The sequence below is a fragment of the Schistocerca gregaria genome, chromosome 3 (assembly GCF_023897955.1).
Source record: "Schistocerca gregaria isolate iqSchGreg1 chromosome 3, iqSchGreg1.2, whole genome shotgun sequence".
NCBI classification, from domain to species: domain Eukaryota; kingdom Metazoa; phylum Arthropoda; class Insecta; order Orthoptera; family Acrididae; genus Schistocerca; species Schistocerca gregaria.
Genome location: NC_064922.1, coordinates 936,413,313 through 936,428,146, shown reverse-complemented (window position 1 = coordinate 936,428,146; position 14,834 = coordinate 936,413,313). Strand labels below are relative to the sequence as shown.

The window sequence follows — 14,834 nt, the reverse complement described above, 5'->3', positions numbered from 1 at the left end:
GGGGGGGGGAGAAAAAATTCAGTCCTACAACAATGATAAGTGGAAAGAGAAAAAATATTACAACTGACAGCCATAAAGTTATTTTATTCAAACTACATATTAAAATAACACACTTAATCTAATGACGAAGCCTTCATTTATTTAATTAATTTAGTTATAAAGTTCCAAAGCTACTTGATCACAGAATGAATTAGTATTTAGTTTATTGTCAATTTAGTCTAGTCAATTCACAAAACAAAGAATTAAAGAATGGATAAAACATGAAGAAGGAGGGTGTATATGAACAAAAAAACATGTTTCCGAGAAAATATCTCAACTATTATGAGGGAGACCTGTAAAGAATACAAGGAATGTTTGACATGGAAAGCTTTCAACTTGGATTTGAATGTTTGGGATTTATCACTCAATTTTTTTCAGTTCTGTTGTAAGCCTAGTAAAAATGAAACCTGCTAAATGGTGCAGCTCTTTCTGTACATTGCTTAAGAAAGTGTTATTAAAGTGTGTATGGTTTTTCTGTCTAGTCTTCACTGAAAAAATGTTGTCGTTTCTGCTGAATGGATCATTATGGTCAACAACAAATCCCATGGTGGAATGTATGTACAGGGATGCCAGAACTAGAGCTCCAAGAGACCTGAGCAATGGCCCACTTAAACAAATTGCTTCTTTCCTGGCTAGATCTCTCTCCATCTATGTGCGGAAAAGAGCACATAAAAGGGCACTACTGCTTGAAAATGTCAACCTCAATGACTTATAACTGTCTCGTTGAAGTAACTCCAGGCTCAAAGTCAATCCAGCAGGTAATGCCACCAGAATACATCCTGCATCTCTCTCATTTTGTTCCAAGTTGTATCAAAGCTTTTCTTGAAGATTGCATTGGCTTCATAGTAACATGTTGCTAATAATGACACTGAAACTTTAACCATTTCTATCACAATTAGTTGAATATGCCGTACAACTTATACTACCTGATTAAAAGTAGACCTATCTGGGTATAACTATGTAATGTGGAATTCACCAGTAAGTGTCCTGAATGCGGGTCCACCCACATGAAAGAAGGCAGGTAGTAATATTTTGTCAGTAGGGAAAGAAGAAGAATGAGTTGGTCCGGAAAATTCAGTGACTTCGAACAGGGACTTGTCACTGGACGTCACCTGAGTAACAAGCTAATCAAAGTCATTTCAACCCACCTAAAGCTGCCCAGGTCCATTGTTGGTGATGTGTCTTTGAAATGTAAATGCAAAGGAACAACCACTGCTAAACTGAAACAAAGCAGACCTCACGTACTGATGGACACGGACCATTGAGTGTCAGAGCGCTCAGTTCTACAGAATCACCTGAAATCAGTGGAAGGAATCAATTGCGAGTTCCAAAGTGCAACCAGCAGTCCATCTACACAATGAATATGCATAGGGAGTTCAAAAATGGTGTACAATGGTTGAGCAGTTCGTTGTAAGTGATACAAGTGATGCTCGAGGTGGTGTAAAGGGCGATGTCACTGGACAGTGGATGACTGGAATCGAGTGATTTAGAGTGATGAATGATGCTACACAGTGTGACTATCCGATGGAAGGGTTTAGTTTGATGAATGCCTGCAGACTGTTACCTGCCATCCTGTGCAGAGCCAACAGTGAATTACTGAGGAGATGGTGTTATGGTACGGGAATGTTTTTCATGATCGAGCTGCAATCCCCTTAGTACACTTAAGAAAACTCTAAATGCAGAGGGATACGAGCACATTTTACACGATTGTGTATTGTGTACAGCAAAAGAAAGTTTGGAGATGATGACACAGTGTGACACAGCATCCTGGCATAAAGTAGCATCTTTCCGGCAATCATATGTGAATAACAACATTCCTGAAAAGGACCGCCCTGCCCCGAGTCCTGACCTGAATCCAATGGGGCACCTTTGGGATATGTTAGAATGTTGACTTCACTCCATGCCCCAGCGTCCCAACGTCATTACCTGCTACGACTGAGATCTTAGGGAAGCAATGGTGTGTCATTCCTTCACAGACATTCAGCACCTCATTGAAAGTGCCCTCAGCAGATTTCAAGTAGTCATAAAGATGAAATGTGGACACACCCCATATTAATGTCTAAATAGATGACCAGATACTTTTGATACAATAGTGCATACTTCGCTTATGATTTCTTCAGGATGTAGTACTTCCCTTGCAGAACTGTACAAGGCTTCACAAACACTTTAAATTTGCAATGCCACCTCTGTTTCCCTTTTCCTTTCTCACTGCACACTTTACATCGTCGATCAGTTCTTTTCCCTCTTTGCAAAATTATTAGAAAACAGTATACCATTTATATATTTTCTACCTAGAAGTGCGGGGGAGGGGGGGGGGGGGGAACTGATTTCAGTGCAGTCCTTTTATACAATACCACACACTCAGAATACAGAAGTAAAGATCTGAAAATAAATGCAATGTAGAAATAAAACAGCACTTAATAGTCATACTTCCAAAAAGGAAGAACAGAAGAAATGCCCACTGAAATAAATAAAAAGCTGTCGAATGCTAAGTCTTTGGAAATGTCAATTTAAGAAATGCAAAGAGGGAGGGGGTGATAGTTTGAGAACTCTAGGTCATGGAATATAAAATGTGTAAATGATGATTCGGGATTGGTACTTCAATGCTCTATTGCTGAAACTCTTAAAATGTGCTATGAGATACATTTTCCACATCAATGATAATTTGCCATTTTACTAAGTTTTACAATAAAAGGGGAATACCAAGGTTGCCAAAAAATGTATACACACTTTAATATGTGAAAACAGTGTAATTTGTTTCAAAATTGGACAGAAATACAACTAGTAGTATGGTTATGCCTCAAAAGATTTCACTTAAATACAACATGATGGTACTGCATGTGAATAGTACATTTACAAGCAAAATGAGTCACAATTTTGACATTTATAGTAAGTTTGGCACTATGTGTGATATGCACAAATGAGGATGCGGGAAATCTTGTCCAGCAACAAGCTCTGTTTGTTTGGTCACCGTATTGAACAATTTTGCAAGTTCAATGTAAAAGTGTACATCCATAGAGATACACAAATGTGAAATGTGAACACTGATGACCAGAGGATGGCACAGTGAAAGATTTCAGAATATGTTGCATGAGAATGATGGCCTTGTTGGGAAATGGTCTACCCGATGAAGCACAATTTAAACAGACTAGAACAGGAAATTGCCACACTCATATCTAATGGCATGTAGACAATCCACATACCTTCACAGAAAAAGCCAATTTACCACAAATGCAATTCTGGACTATTCATCTTTGATGGCCCATTAAGTGGTCAAGAGTATATCAACACACTACACAAGTCCACCTTACCTGTCATTGGTATGTACAGTCAAAGTGAAGAATTTTACTTCTAACATGATGGTGCCACCACATTACTGCACAGATTCACAAACTTATCTTGAGGGCACAAGCTTACAGGATACTAGAAAAGGTGAAGGGCTGTGACTGATATCAATATATTCTCCAGTAATAAGATTACTGGACTTCTAAGGGGAACCAGAATGAATGTATATACAATAAAAGGTATACTGGAAGATAACCAAGATAAAACTGAAATGGCATGTACAGCAATCGCAATGGATCCTTTGAAAAATGTCACTCGAGATACACTTCATAATAGTAAGAGGAATGTGTATACATTTTTGGCAGCCTCTTTGTTAGGTTGCCATTACTGCAGTCATTACCCTTATTAAATACCAAAACTACTATTATTTTCATTATAACAAAAATAAGTTTAAAGCCACAATTAGGAACAAGTAACTGTATTATGGATGTAAAACAGAGAATAACTTATTCTGGTATATTTCCTACAACATTTCAGGTTGAAAATATTCTTAACGTAACTGACCTGATCCAGATGATACAGAAAATGTCGCCTTGGCTTGGCGATCACGTTCACGATCCTTGTCTTTGCTAGAGGACTTGAGTGGTCGCTCTGAGCTGCCACTAATACTGACAACAGATGTAACACTATGGTGCACAGGAGATTTCCCTGGTGAGGCTGCTGCAGACTTCAGTGCAGACATGCTTGGTTTTCCTGAACCACTTCCTGGTGTTCCACTTTTTGGTGAGCCATGATGTTTGGGACTACCTGTACCGTAATGACTAGGTGAACGTTTTGGGCTATGTCGTGCTCCTGACGGTGATACTGTCACTGCTCCTATAGGGGCTCCCCCAACAGGTCCACTCCCTGAGACATTTGTAGTTCCACTGCCCGATTTGGAGACCCTCGTAGGTGACACAGACGACTTGTGTTGAGGCGAAGAAGCCCGTACTTCACCTTTGGGACTTGAAGCAGCAGCTGGCATGCCGTGTTTCGACGTCCCTTCTGAACCTGTTTGCTTCAGAGGCAGTTTATCGGGTGGTCCCATACCCGGACTTTCCTCGCGCTTCCGTTTACGTTTCTTCTCTACCTGTAGGCAAGAAACTATGATGTTACATACATATCTACTATAATTACAGACAATAATTTTATCAAGGTCATCCTGTCACTGATAATCACCAACAATAATCACCAACAACATCACTTGACGTTTCCAAATTCCTGTAAACACTACATAAGTATGGAAAGAGCTGCTTACTAAAGAAAGCGAGGTCACAACAGGTTCAATTCCCGTTACGTAAAATTACATGTGCCCCAACTAACTACATTATCTGGCATTGTGTGTCTGTGGGGATTAAGTGTCAGGCCACAAATTCAAAGAATGTTCATTACCCGATGTGGTTATAAGAATTTTTTCTGGTACCCAACACAACTTTCATCTCCGGCAAAGCTTTGTGTATCTGAAAACTGCAAAATTCTAACATTTATCAGATTACACATCAAAATGTTAGCATCCCTTCAATTGGTTGGAAGAGATTGTTCTTGCTTCTGATTACTCACACTATCTCTGACAAGATTATATGTAGAAAATCTTAGTGGTGATCAAGTTGTGTGTTAATGGCTGCTTTAGCTAATGCTACAACAATGACTGCAAAAAAGTCCTAAAGTAATTATCTATGTCACTGAAAATGACTTTTCAAGGATAAAGTCAGTAGATTCAATGCATAGTTAATTCCAAATGGATTAGTTGCATGAAATAAACATTGAAGTACGTAATTATATTCGGGTAAATAAAAAAATTAAGAAAAATCTTCATTAGTTACAATTTTTATTCCACAGATCCACAGTTAGGTGATCTCCATGGATGTGGAACATGTTGCTCAACAAGAATACACAATAAATGGTTTAAAAAATTATTATGTCCCTTACATGGATCCTAAGTGAAATGATCCTCATAGATGTGGAACACATCAACAAAGTCTGAAAACTATTTTAAGACGTAATAACAAATTCGACACAAAACATGTAAATGTAATATGCACTGAGGTACCTAGAATAATTCTTAGACTATTGTAGCCACACATCATCAAACAAAAAATCAGTTTCATATGTTTGTTTACATTGATCACATTATTGCACTGAAGGTGTGCAGAAGTCAGATTTTATATAACACTCATGCACCATGTAATTACAAATCCAAAAATTCTGTCATGTCATTTTGGAAATTGTAATTATATAATGTTCCTAAAAGACATATGCAACACAGTAGATCCATAAGAGTACAAATTTTTGACTCTACTCATGTAATATGTACATCAGTACTACTAAGAATTTCATCAGTGGAGTAGAAGAAGTTAGCTACCCATAAATCCTCCAGCCTACTCTTAAACTGAACTTTAGATTAGAGATTAGATTAATACTTGTTCCACAGATCATGAATTCGACACTTTGTAATGATGTGGAACGTGTCAGGTTAAAGAAAGATGTCTGTACAAGATATTACATTACACAAAATATTACATGACACTAATGCTTAAGTTAGTTTTTTCCCCCTCCCTTAATTTATATCTAAAAATTCAGCCAATGAGTAGAAGGAGTTGTCATCTAGAAATTCTTTTAATTTATTTTTAAATATTGGTTGACCATCTGTCAGGCTTTTGATGCTGTTTGGTAGGTGACCAAAGACTTTTGTGGCAGAAAAATTTACCCCCTTCTGTGCCAAAGTTAGATTTAACCCTGCATAGTGAAGATCATCCTTTCTCCTGGTGTTATAGCTATGCACACTGCTATTACTCTTGAACTGGGCTGGATTATTAACAACAAATTTCATAAGTGACTATATATATATACTGTGAGGTTACTGTGAGGATCCCTAGATCCTTAAATAGATGTCTGCAGGACGACCGTGGGTGGACTGCAGCAATTATTCTGATTACACATTTTTGAGCAATGAATACTTTTCTACTCAATGATGAATTACCGCAGAATATGATACCATACGAAAGCAGTGAATGAAAGTAGGCATAGTAAGCTAATTTACTGAGATTCTTATCACCAAAATTTGCAATAACCCTAATAGCATACGTAGCTGAACTCAGACGTTTCAGCAGACCATCAATGTGTTGCTTCCAGTTTAACCTCTCATCAATGGACACACCTAAAAATTTTGAAAATTCTACCTTAGCTACAGACTTCTGTTCAAAGTCTATATTTATTACTGGAGTTGTGCCATTTACTGTACGGAACTGTATATACTGTGTTTTATCAAAATTTAAAGAGAGTCCGTTTGCTGAGAACCACTTAATAATTTTGTGAAAATCATCATTTACAATTAAATCACTTAGTTCTTGGTTTTTGGATGTTACTACTATACTTGTATCATCAGCAAAAAGAACTAACTCTGCATCTTCATCAATACGTAATGGTAAGTGATTAATGTATATCAAGAACAGTAAAGGACCTAAGACCGAACCCTGTGGGACCCCGTGCTTGATAGCCCACCAGTTTGAGGAATCAGCTGTTGTATTAACATTACATGAACCACTTATTTGAACTTTCTGCATTCTTCCAGTTAAGTATGAATTAAACCATTTGTGCACTGCCCCCCCTCAAACCATAATGATTTAGCTTATCTAAAAGAATTCCATGATTTACACAGTCAAAGGTCTTTGAGAGATCACAAAAAATACCAATGGGTGATGTCTGGCTATTCAGAGCATTTAATATTTGATCAGTGAAAGCGTATATAGCATTTTCTGTTGAAAAGCCTTTCTGAAAACCAAACTGACATTTTGTTAGTACTTTATTTTTACAAATATGGGAGGCTACTCTTGAATACATTACTTTCTCAAATTTCAATATTAATATCTAAACTTTTTATGACTGCTGGCGAGCTCCTGAATATATATGATCCTGAATAACAGACACAGTTCTGAGTCAAAGTAAGTAACTTTTAATCTTCTGCAGATTATTCTTATTTCTAGTACAGACTTTATGAATTGGTCTGTTTGTTTGGAAAAGAAATATGTTATTTATGACTAGTGTCATTAAGAAATGACATATTGGGAAACGGTAGCTAGTATCTCCATTTCCGTAAATAGGCCTCCACGAGGTTTTCTTGAGTTCATACCACAAATAATTAATATTTTATGCTTTTGGACCAGGAAACTTTAGCTTGGCATTATGAGTTACCCCAAAAGAATGCTCCCTCTTGACATTATGGAATAAAGTAAATAAAGCTTGTTTGTTTTTATATCATGTATGTCTGGCAACATTTACATTGAAAATAAAGATTTGTTCTGGCATGTCAGCAGATCTGATGGTGGGAAGGATCTTGGGTAGAATTCACGTCGTTTCAGCGTATGATGGTAGATAATCAAAGCCCCGACAGAGGATGTGGTTGATTATCTATCATGTCGTCATTTGTCAGCTACCTCCTTTGAAGTGAGTTACAATGTCCTAAGATTCTTCCAATGGACCTATCTCACATCCGCCTTTCCTTCAACCACTTTTATTTCGCTCACATTTAAAACTGCTCTAGATATATACTTTCAGATATTAGAGTGTGGCTGCTTCCACTGACAGATGATAAACTGGGTTATCGTACAATAATAGGTTCCTCTGCTATTTATCACAATACTTTCTATTTGTTTTTGTAAACAGTAAACTTCAAGACATACACCAAGAACTGAATGTCTGTAGGTCTTCCTCGAATTCACTACAAATTTCTAGTATTAATACTTTCTTATATACAACATCTTAACTCTTGAATGACTGTACAGAATTTCCTGCTGCTACTTTCACATATAACAATTTCAACCCATTTTGAATAACATACTGAGTTTTATGAGCTAAGAAACTTTCAATCCAATCACAAAGCTGCTTATATATTCCATAATAGGTCAACATAGTTTTTTGCAGCAACATAATTGATATCCCATAAGCTTGTATTCTGTTCAATAAGTAACAGCTACTTTCACATCTGATGATTTATTCCTTTTAAGAATAACACATTGGGTTCCTGAGACAGGAAGTTTTGCTACCAGTTATGAATATGGTCTCATCTTCCATGAAAACATATAAAACTGACAGTGTGAAACTTATTGAATGCTTCTCAGAAGTCACTGGAAGCAGCAAGAATAGCTCATTGCTACATGTAGACTTCAGGATATTGGGAACAGAATTTGCCGAATAATGCAGGATCACTATTTGCATTTTTTTTTTTTTAATGGGTTACAACATGCAAACGTAATGTGTACTATGATTCTAGAACAGACTAACAGCAGCAATATAGGTCTACAGTTATGCATATCTGTCTGTTATTGGTTCTTCAAAACACAAATGACCCAATTTTCGATCCAATTGTGTGAAACACTGTTTCCCAAGCAGCAAGAACTATTTTTGAAATGCAAAAATGTGAAAAACAACAAGAATTAGAAGAATTTTTTGGTACTGGGAAAGGGCTTATACAAATGTATTCACATTTCTTTTCATCCACATCTGCACTACAAAAACCACCATTGTACCAGTTATTAGGGAAGAATGATTGATTGAATGCCTCTGTGTGTGCAGTAATTTTTCTAATCTTAGCCTTACGATCTCTATATGAGTGGTTGAAGTATATTCCTAGAGGAATCATTTAAAGCCAATTCTTCAAACTTTGTTAATGGACTTTCTTGGGATACTTTAAGTCTATCTTCAAGAGGCTTTCAGGTCAGTTCCTTCAGTATCTCTATGAGGCTCTCCAATGGATCAAAAAAACCTGTGACCATTTGTGCCGCCCTGCTCTGTGTGCGTTCAATACCACCTGTTAGCCCCATTTGGTAAGGGTCCCACACACCTGAGAAAATTTTACAACTGGTAGCAAGAGTGATTTGTACACAATCTCCTTTGTAGATGATTGCACTTTTGCAGTATTCTACCAATAAACCGAAGACTACCATCTGCTTTATCCACAAACTGAACCTATGTGATAATTCCATTTTATATTCCTACAACAAAGTATTATTCCCTGGTATTTGTATGAATTGGCCGATTCAAACAGTGACTAAATTATATTATATAGTCATAGGATACTACATTTTTTTGTTTTGTGAAGTGCACAATTTTACAATCCTGAACATTTCAAAAAAGTTGCCAGTTGTTGCATCACTTCGAAATCTTATCAAGATCTGACTGAATATTTATGCAGCTTCTTTCAGATGCAGCTTCTTTCAGATACAACTTCATTATGGATAACTGAATCATCTGCAAAAAGCCTGATTTTACTATTGATATTGTCTGCAAGGTCATTAATATACAACATGAACAGCAAGTGTCCCAAAACATTTCCCTGGGGCACACCCAAACTTCCATCGGACAATGACTTACAATCCAAGAAAACACACGGTGTCCTCCCTACCAAAAAGTCCTCAATCCAGTTACAAATTTCACTTGATGCCCCATATGACCATATTTTTTACAATAAACATAGGTGTGGTGTTGAGTCAAATGCTTTTTGGAAATCAAGAAATACTGCTTCTATCTGGTTGCCTTGATCCAAAGCTTTCAGTATGTCATGAGGAAAGTGTGAGTTGTGTTTTGCATGATTGATGTATTATTAATATGTGCTGGTCGGCATTGATGTGTTCTATCTGTTCAATCTGCTATATTTTGAGCTCAGAATATGTTCTAAGATTCTACAACAAATCAATTTCAAGAACATTGCACCGTAGTTTTGTGAATAATTTTGACTATCTTTATTGTAGGTGGGTGTAACCTGTGCCTTTGTCCAAGAACTGGGGCACAGCTTTTTGTTCAAGGGATCTACGATAGATTATAGTTAGAAGAGGGGCTAACTCAGCTGCAAATTCATTATACAATATGGCCAGGATTTGTTCAATTTTAACAGTTTCAGCTGTTTCTCAACACCACTGACACGAATACTTAATTCATTCATCTCTTCAGTGGCACAAGGATTAAATTGAGGCAACTCTCTTGGGCTTTCCTTTGTAAAGGCACATTTGAAAATGGAGTTAAGCATTTCAGCTTTTGCTTTTTCTGTTCCTGTCTCATTACCTAGGAACTGGACACTAACTTTGGTGCCACTAACAGCCTTTACATATGAACAGAATTTCTTTTGGTCCTGTGGAAGATCATTTGACAATATTCTGCTATGATAGCCATTGAGGACATCGTGCATTGCTCTCTTGACAACCAAATGCGTTTCATTCAGCATCTCTCTACATACAGCCCTATGCTTTGTTTTACACCTATTATGAAGTAATCTCTGTTTCTTTAGATGTTTCTTCACAGTGACTGTATATCTGGAGGTTCTTCCCATTATGAAGTGTTCCACTACGTACATATTTACCCCATGCATGGTCAACTATTCTTTTAAACTTGAGTCAGAATTCCTCTACATGCTTGCCCTGTGCTGAAAGTTTCAAGTTCCTCATTGTGATATGACACAAGTGACTTTTCAACTAGTTTACTGAACATATATATCTTTCTGCTTGTGTTAGTTGTCTTTTGTGCTTTGGTAATCACTGCCACCACAACTGCATCATGATCACTGATACCAGTTATTTTAGTTTGTAAGGATAATATGCAACAAAACAAAAATTACAAGCCTGACAGATATGGAAACTGGAATTAGAATGGAAGTGGGGGCTTTTATCTAACAACTTAAGAGATACTCATGAGAGAATAATTATAGTAGGCAGTGAAAAAGATTTTAAAAATAAGAAAGAAAAACTGTTAAACTAAAGTGACAAAAATATATCTAAGACTAAATTTGGGGGTAAAATCCTAATATAGGACTGAAGACTAATGTCGTGATGCAAGGGAAAATCAATGGGACAATGATTAATACACATTTTAAAAATCTATTATAGCAGAAAGCAGTTCAAATATTCAAAAAATAAAAAGAATGATACAGCATGGGGAAAATGCTGCAACTAGATGAAACAAATTAAAGGAAATTTCACTATTAAAGAATAAGGAATATTTTAGAAATTTTGGTCTTTTCAATAGTTCTGTATGAATATGAGTTGTGGACCACAAAGAAAATAGATCATAAGAAACTTGCATCTGGAGAAGGATCCTATGGGTTCTATGGGAAGAATAAAAAAAAAAGTGTTTCGGAGAGAATAAAACCACAATTATCTTTAGATTCCAAAATACTGAAGATGTAGCTAAGACCCTTTGATATGTCATGAGCACAGAAGATTCATTAGAGAAAGCTATAATGTTCAGTAGAATAGAAGATCAAAAGCAAAGATGTGGATAGATGGCATCAAGAGACAGCACCAGAATATCACTGGAAGAAATTAGAACCAATGAAAATCCAGGAATATACCGACGGAAATAATTAATCGTGTCAGTCATGTCACCAGGAGTCAAAAAGGACCTGAGAGATTAACAGAAAAAATGGGGAGGGGGGCAAGTTTTGTCACATAACCTATACAGTATCAAGTATCATCAAGGGCCAGTCATTTTCCTCTGATGAGAGATTTTAACTATTTTTTCTGTTCTATGATCCCTTGCATCAATACCTATCATTTCAGTATTCCTAGGATGATTGAAAAGTATTACCTCAGCACTGTCATTCTCACTGAAATAACTTCAGAAGATTGTCAAGAAGGTTTGACTTCATGTAAATCCATGATGAAACCCATTTTCTTTTTTAGCAACATCCCAACATGGCTACTGCATCACACTAAAATTTTCTCATCCGTCACAGCTTTGTATGTCACAAATACACTGGACAATGCTTTTGAATTTATCCATTGATAATCCACTTTTTCAGCACCAGAGATTAATGTTTAATGTTGATTATTCATATAATCTTCAACCTGTTTCTTGTTGAACTTGCTAAGCAGAAATATTTTTTTCTACTTCTTCAAAAAATTCATTTTAACATATGTAGCAGCAACAGCATCATGATTACTAACTCTCCCCCTACATTAACACAACTTTTTAAAAAAAGTCTTGTTTGTAATTAGGAATTCTAAGATGCTACCCTCACTAATCCTTACTCTAATTGGATAAAGTAATTTTCAAAATTTGCATTTAGTATCATATAATACAAGTCCATGTATAAGTCTCACAGTGTCTAAAGCTGGAATGCTGAAATCTCTCATCTGTATGTCGGAGATTAATGCACTACATACCATAGGCATTACAAGCACTGCTCCTGAGACAGGTGGTCTATGGAATTAGACCTACCTTTAATGTTTCACTGTTACTCAAGTTATTATATTAATGTTTCACTGTTACTCAAGTTATTATATTAATGTTTCACTGTTACACAAGTTATTATATTAATGTTTCACTGTTACTCAAGTAATTATATCTCATTTTAAGTCAGCAATAACATCACAAAATGCAATGAAGTTTGTTAAAGTAATACATTTACTGTCACCTATGAAAATACCGTCTCTGTGATACATACTTCAGTTACAATTTAAGATTTTACTGCTACTCATTCCTAGTTTCATCCAATTTTCTGTTCCTTTTTACTGTGCTAGGTAGTACAATTAGCAAGTGACACTAACACCGTATTAGCATGGTTAGTTATACTTCTGCCAATGTTATAAAATGCTGTGATGTGCACATCAGTTATGTTCATAGCCATGCAAAAGATGCATATTACAATTTCCATAATGTAAGTATGGGCATATTTCTTTTATAGTAGTTTTCAGCATTGGGTTACACAAATGGAATCATAACAGGTTTGGTTTGACTTATTCTACACAGAATTTGCAAGACGAGGTATATCTCACTTTGACCATAGTACACAACAGACACATTGGACAAAAAACTATGGCCAGTGACTGAAAGAAAGGACAGATCACACTTGTCTACAAGAAGGCTAGCAGAGTGATACACAAAACTACCATCCAATTTCACTGATGTCCATCTATTGCAGAATCTTAGGTCTGCTGAGATATCTAAAAAAGAATGACCACCTCCACTTAAACTGGTGCGAATTCCGAACAAATTAATCTGCGAAACCCTGTCGCACTTTTCTCGCATATCCGGAAAGCCCCAAGTCAACGTAATCAGGCGGGCGCAATATTGCTTGACTTCTGAAAAGCATTTGACTTGATACCAGACCAACTTTTATTAATAAAGGGAATCAAACCAAACTTAAGACTGGACTGATGATTTCTTAGTAAGGATGAGACAGCACGTGATCTCGAGTGGAGAGTTTTCAAACCTAGCAAGCAACCTCAAATTTTTGCAGGTAATGCAGTTACCTGCAATGAAGCACTGCCTGAGAAAAAAAGCTGCACAAATATCCAGTCAGACTGTAATAAGATTTCAAAGTGGTGTAAAAATTGGCAACTTGTGTTAAATGTACTGAAAAGTAAAATTATGCGCTTCACAAACCACAGAAGAATAGTATCCTACGACAATGTCAGTCAGTTAAAACTGGAATCAGTCAGCTCTCACAATCATCTGGATGCAACAATTTTCAGTGATTACAATGGCACAGTCCTAGGAATGACAGATGGCAGACTTCCATTCATAGACACAATATTAGGAAAATGCAGTTCATCTACAAAGGACACAACTTATAAAACACTTTTGCATCCTTAAGAATTTGGAAGTTTCAAGGACCCATACCAAACAGGGTCTTTTCACAGATGGCTCTCCATTTGGTAGTATATGTTTTGCCAGTTATGGGCTGGTGTGGGTATGGTTGGAGGGAGCATCAGGCAAGTCTTACAGTGGGGACGATCATAACAGTAGGAGCCACGTGGTAGGGAAATGGGTGCAGAAGCAGCGCATAGGACCTGACAGGGATTTTCTGGTGATTTAGTAATTTTTCTACCAGCCTAGTTCTAAAACAGATTTCTCAAGCCATCACATCCAATTCTCATACTGCTGATCCCTCCAAAAAATTACTTAGGAGTACTCCTCTTGTCATTCAGTGCCATCCTGTCTTGAATCTCCGCCTCCCCCCCCCCCCCCCCCTAAAAAAAAAAAACAAAAAAAAAAAAAAACAGTTTGCAATATGCAGGTCAGACCATATGCTCCTGCTGCACCCGTTTCCCTACTCTATGGCCTCTAGCCTTGTGACCATTGTCCCCATTGTAACCCATTGAGATTTTTTGTGATCTCTCAAAGGCTTTTGATTGTGTAAATCATGAAATTCTGCTAGACAAGCTCAAGTATTGTGACATGAGTGGGACAGTGCACAAATGGTTTAATTCGTACCTAACTGAAAGAGTGCAGAAACTTGAAATAAGTAGTTCTCATAAGATGCAAAGATCAGCACATTCCTCAAACTGGGGAACTATCAAGAATGGGGTTCCACAAGGGTCGGTCTTGGGTCCTTTGTCGTTCTTAATATATATTAATGACTTGCCATTCTATATTCGTGAAGAGGCGAAGTTAGTTCTCTTTGCTGATGATACAAGCATAGTAATCACACCTGACAAACAAGAATTAACTGATGAAATTGTCAATAATGTCTTTCAGAA

The 14,834-nt window shown here is 36.8% G+C and overlaps 1 protein-coding gene across 2 annotated transcripts in view; it reads right to left on the bottom strand.

The window, feature by feature from the left end:
- The window catches only part of LOC126355836 (mediator of RNA polymerase II transcription subunit 1), a 168,864-nt gene that overhangs the window by 16,203 nt on the left and 137,827 nt on the right, over positions 1 to 14,834 (bottom strand). For both annotated transcript variants that reach the window (XM_050006289.1, XM_050006288.1), the window contains exon 12: positions 3,889 to 4,453. In XM_050006289.1, the coding sequence (XP_049862246.1) occupies positions 3,889 to 4,453 (565 nt within the window). The remainder of the gene's footprint in view (positions 1 to 3,888; positions 4,454 to 14,834) is intronic.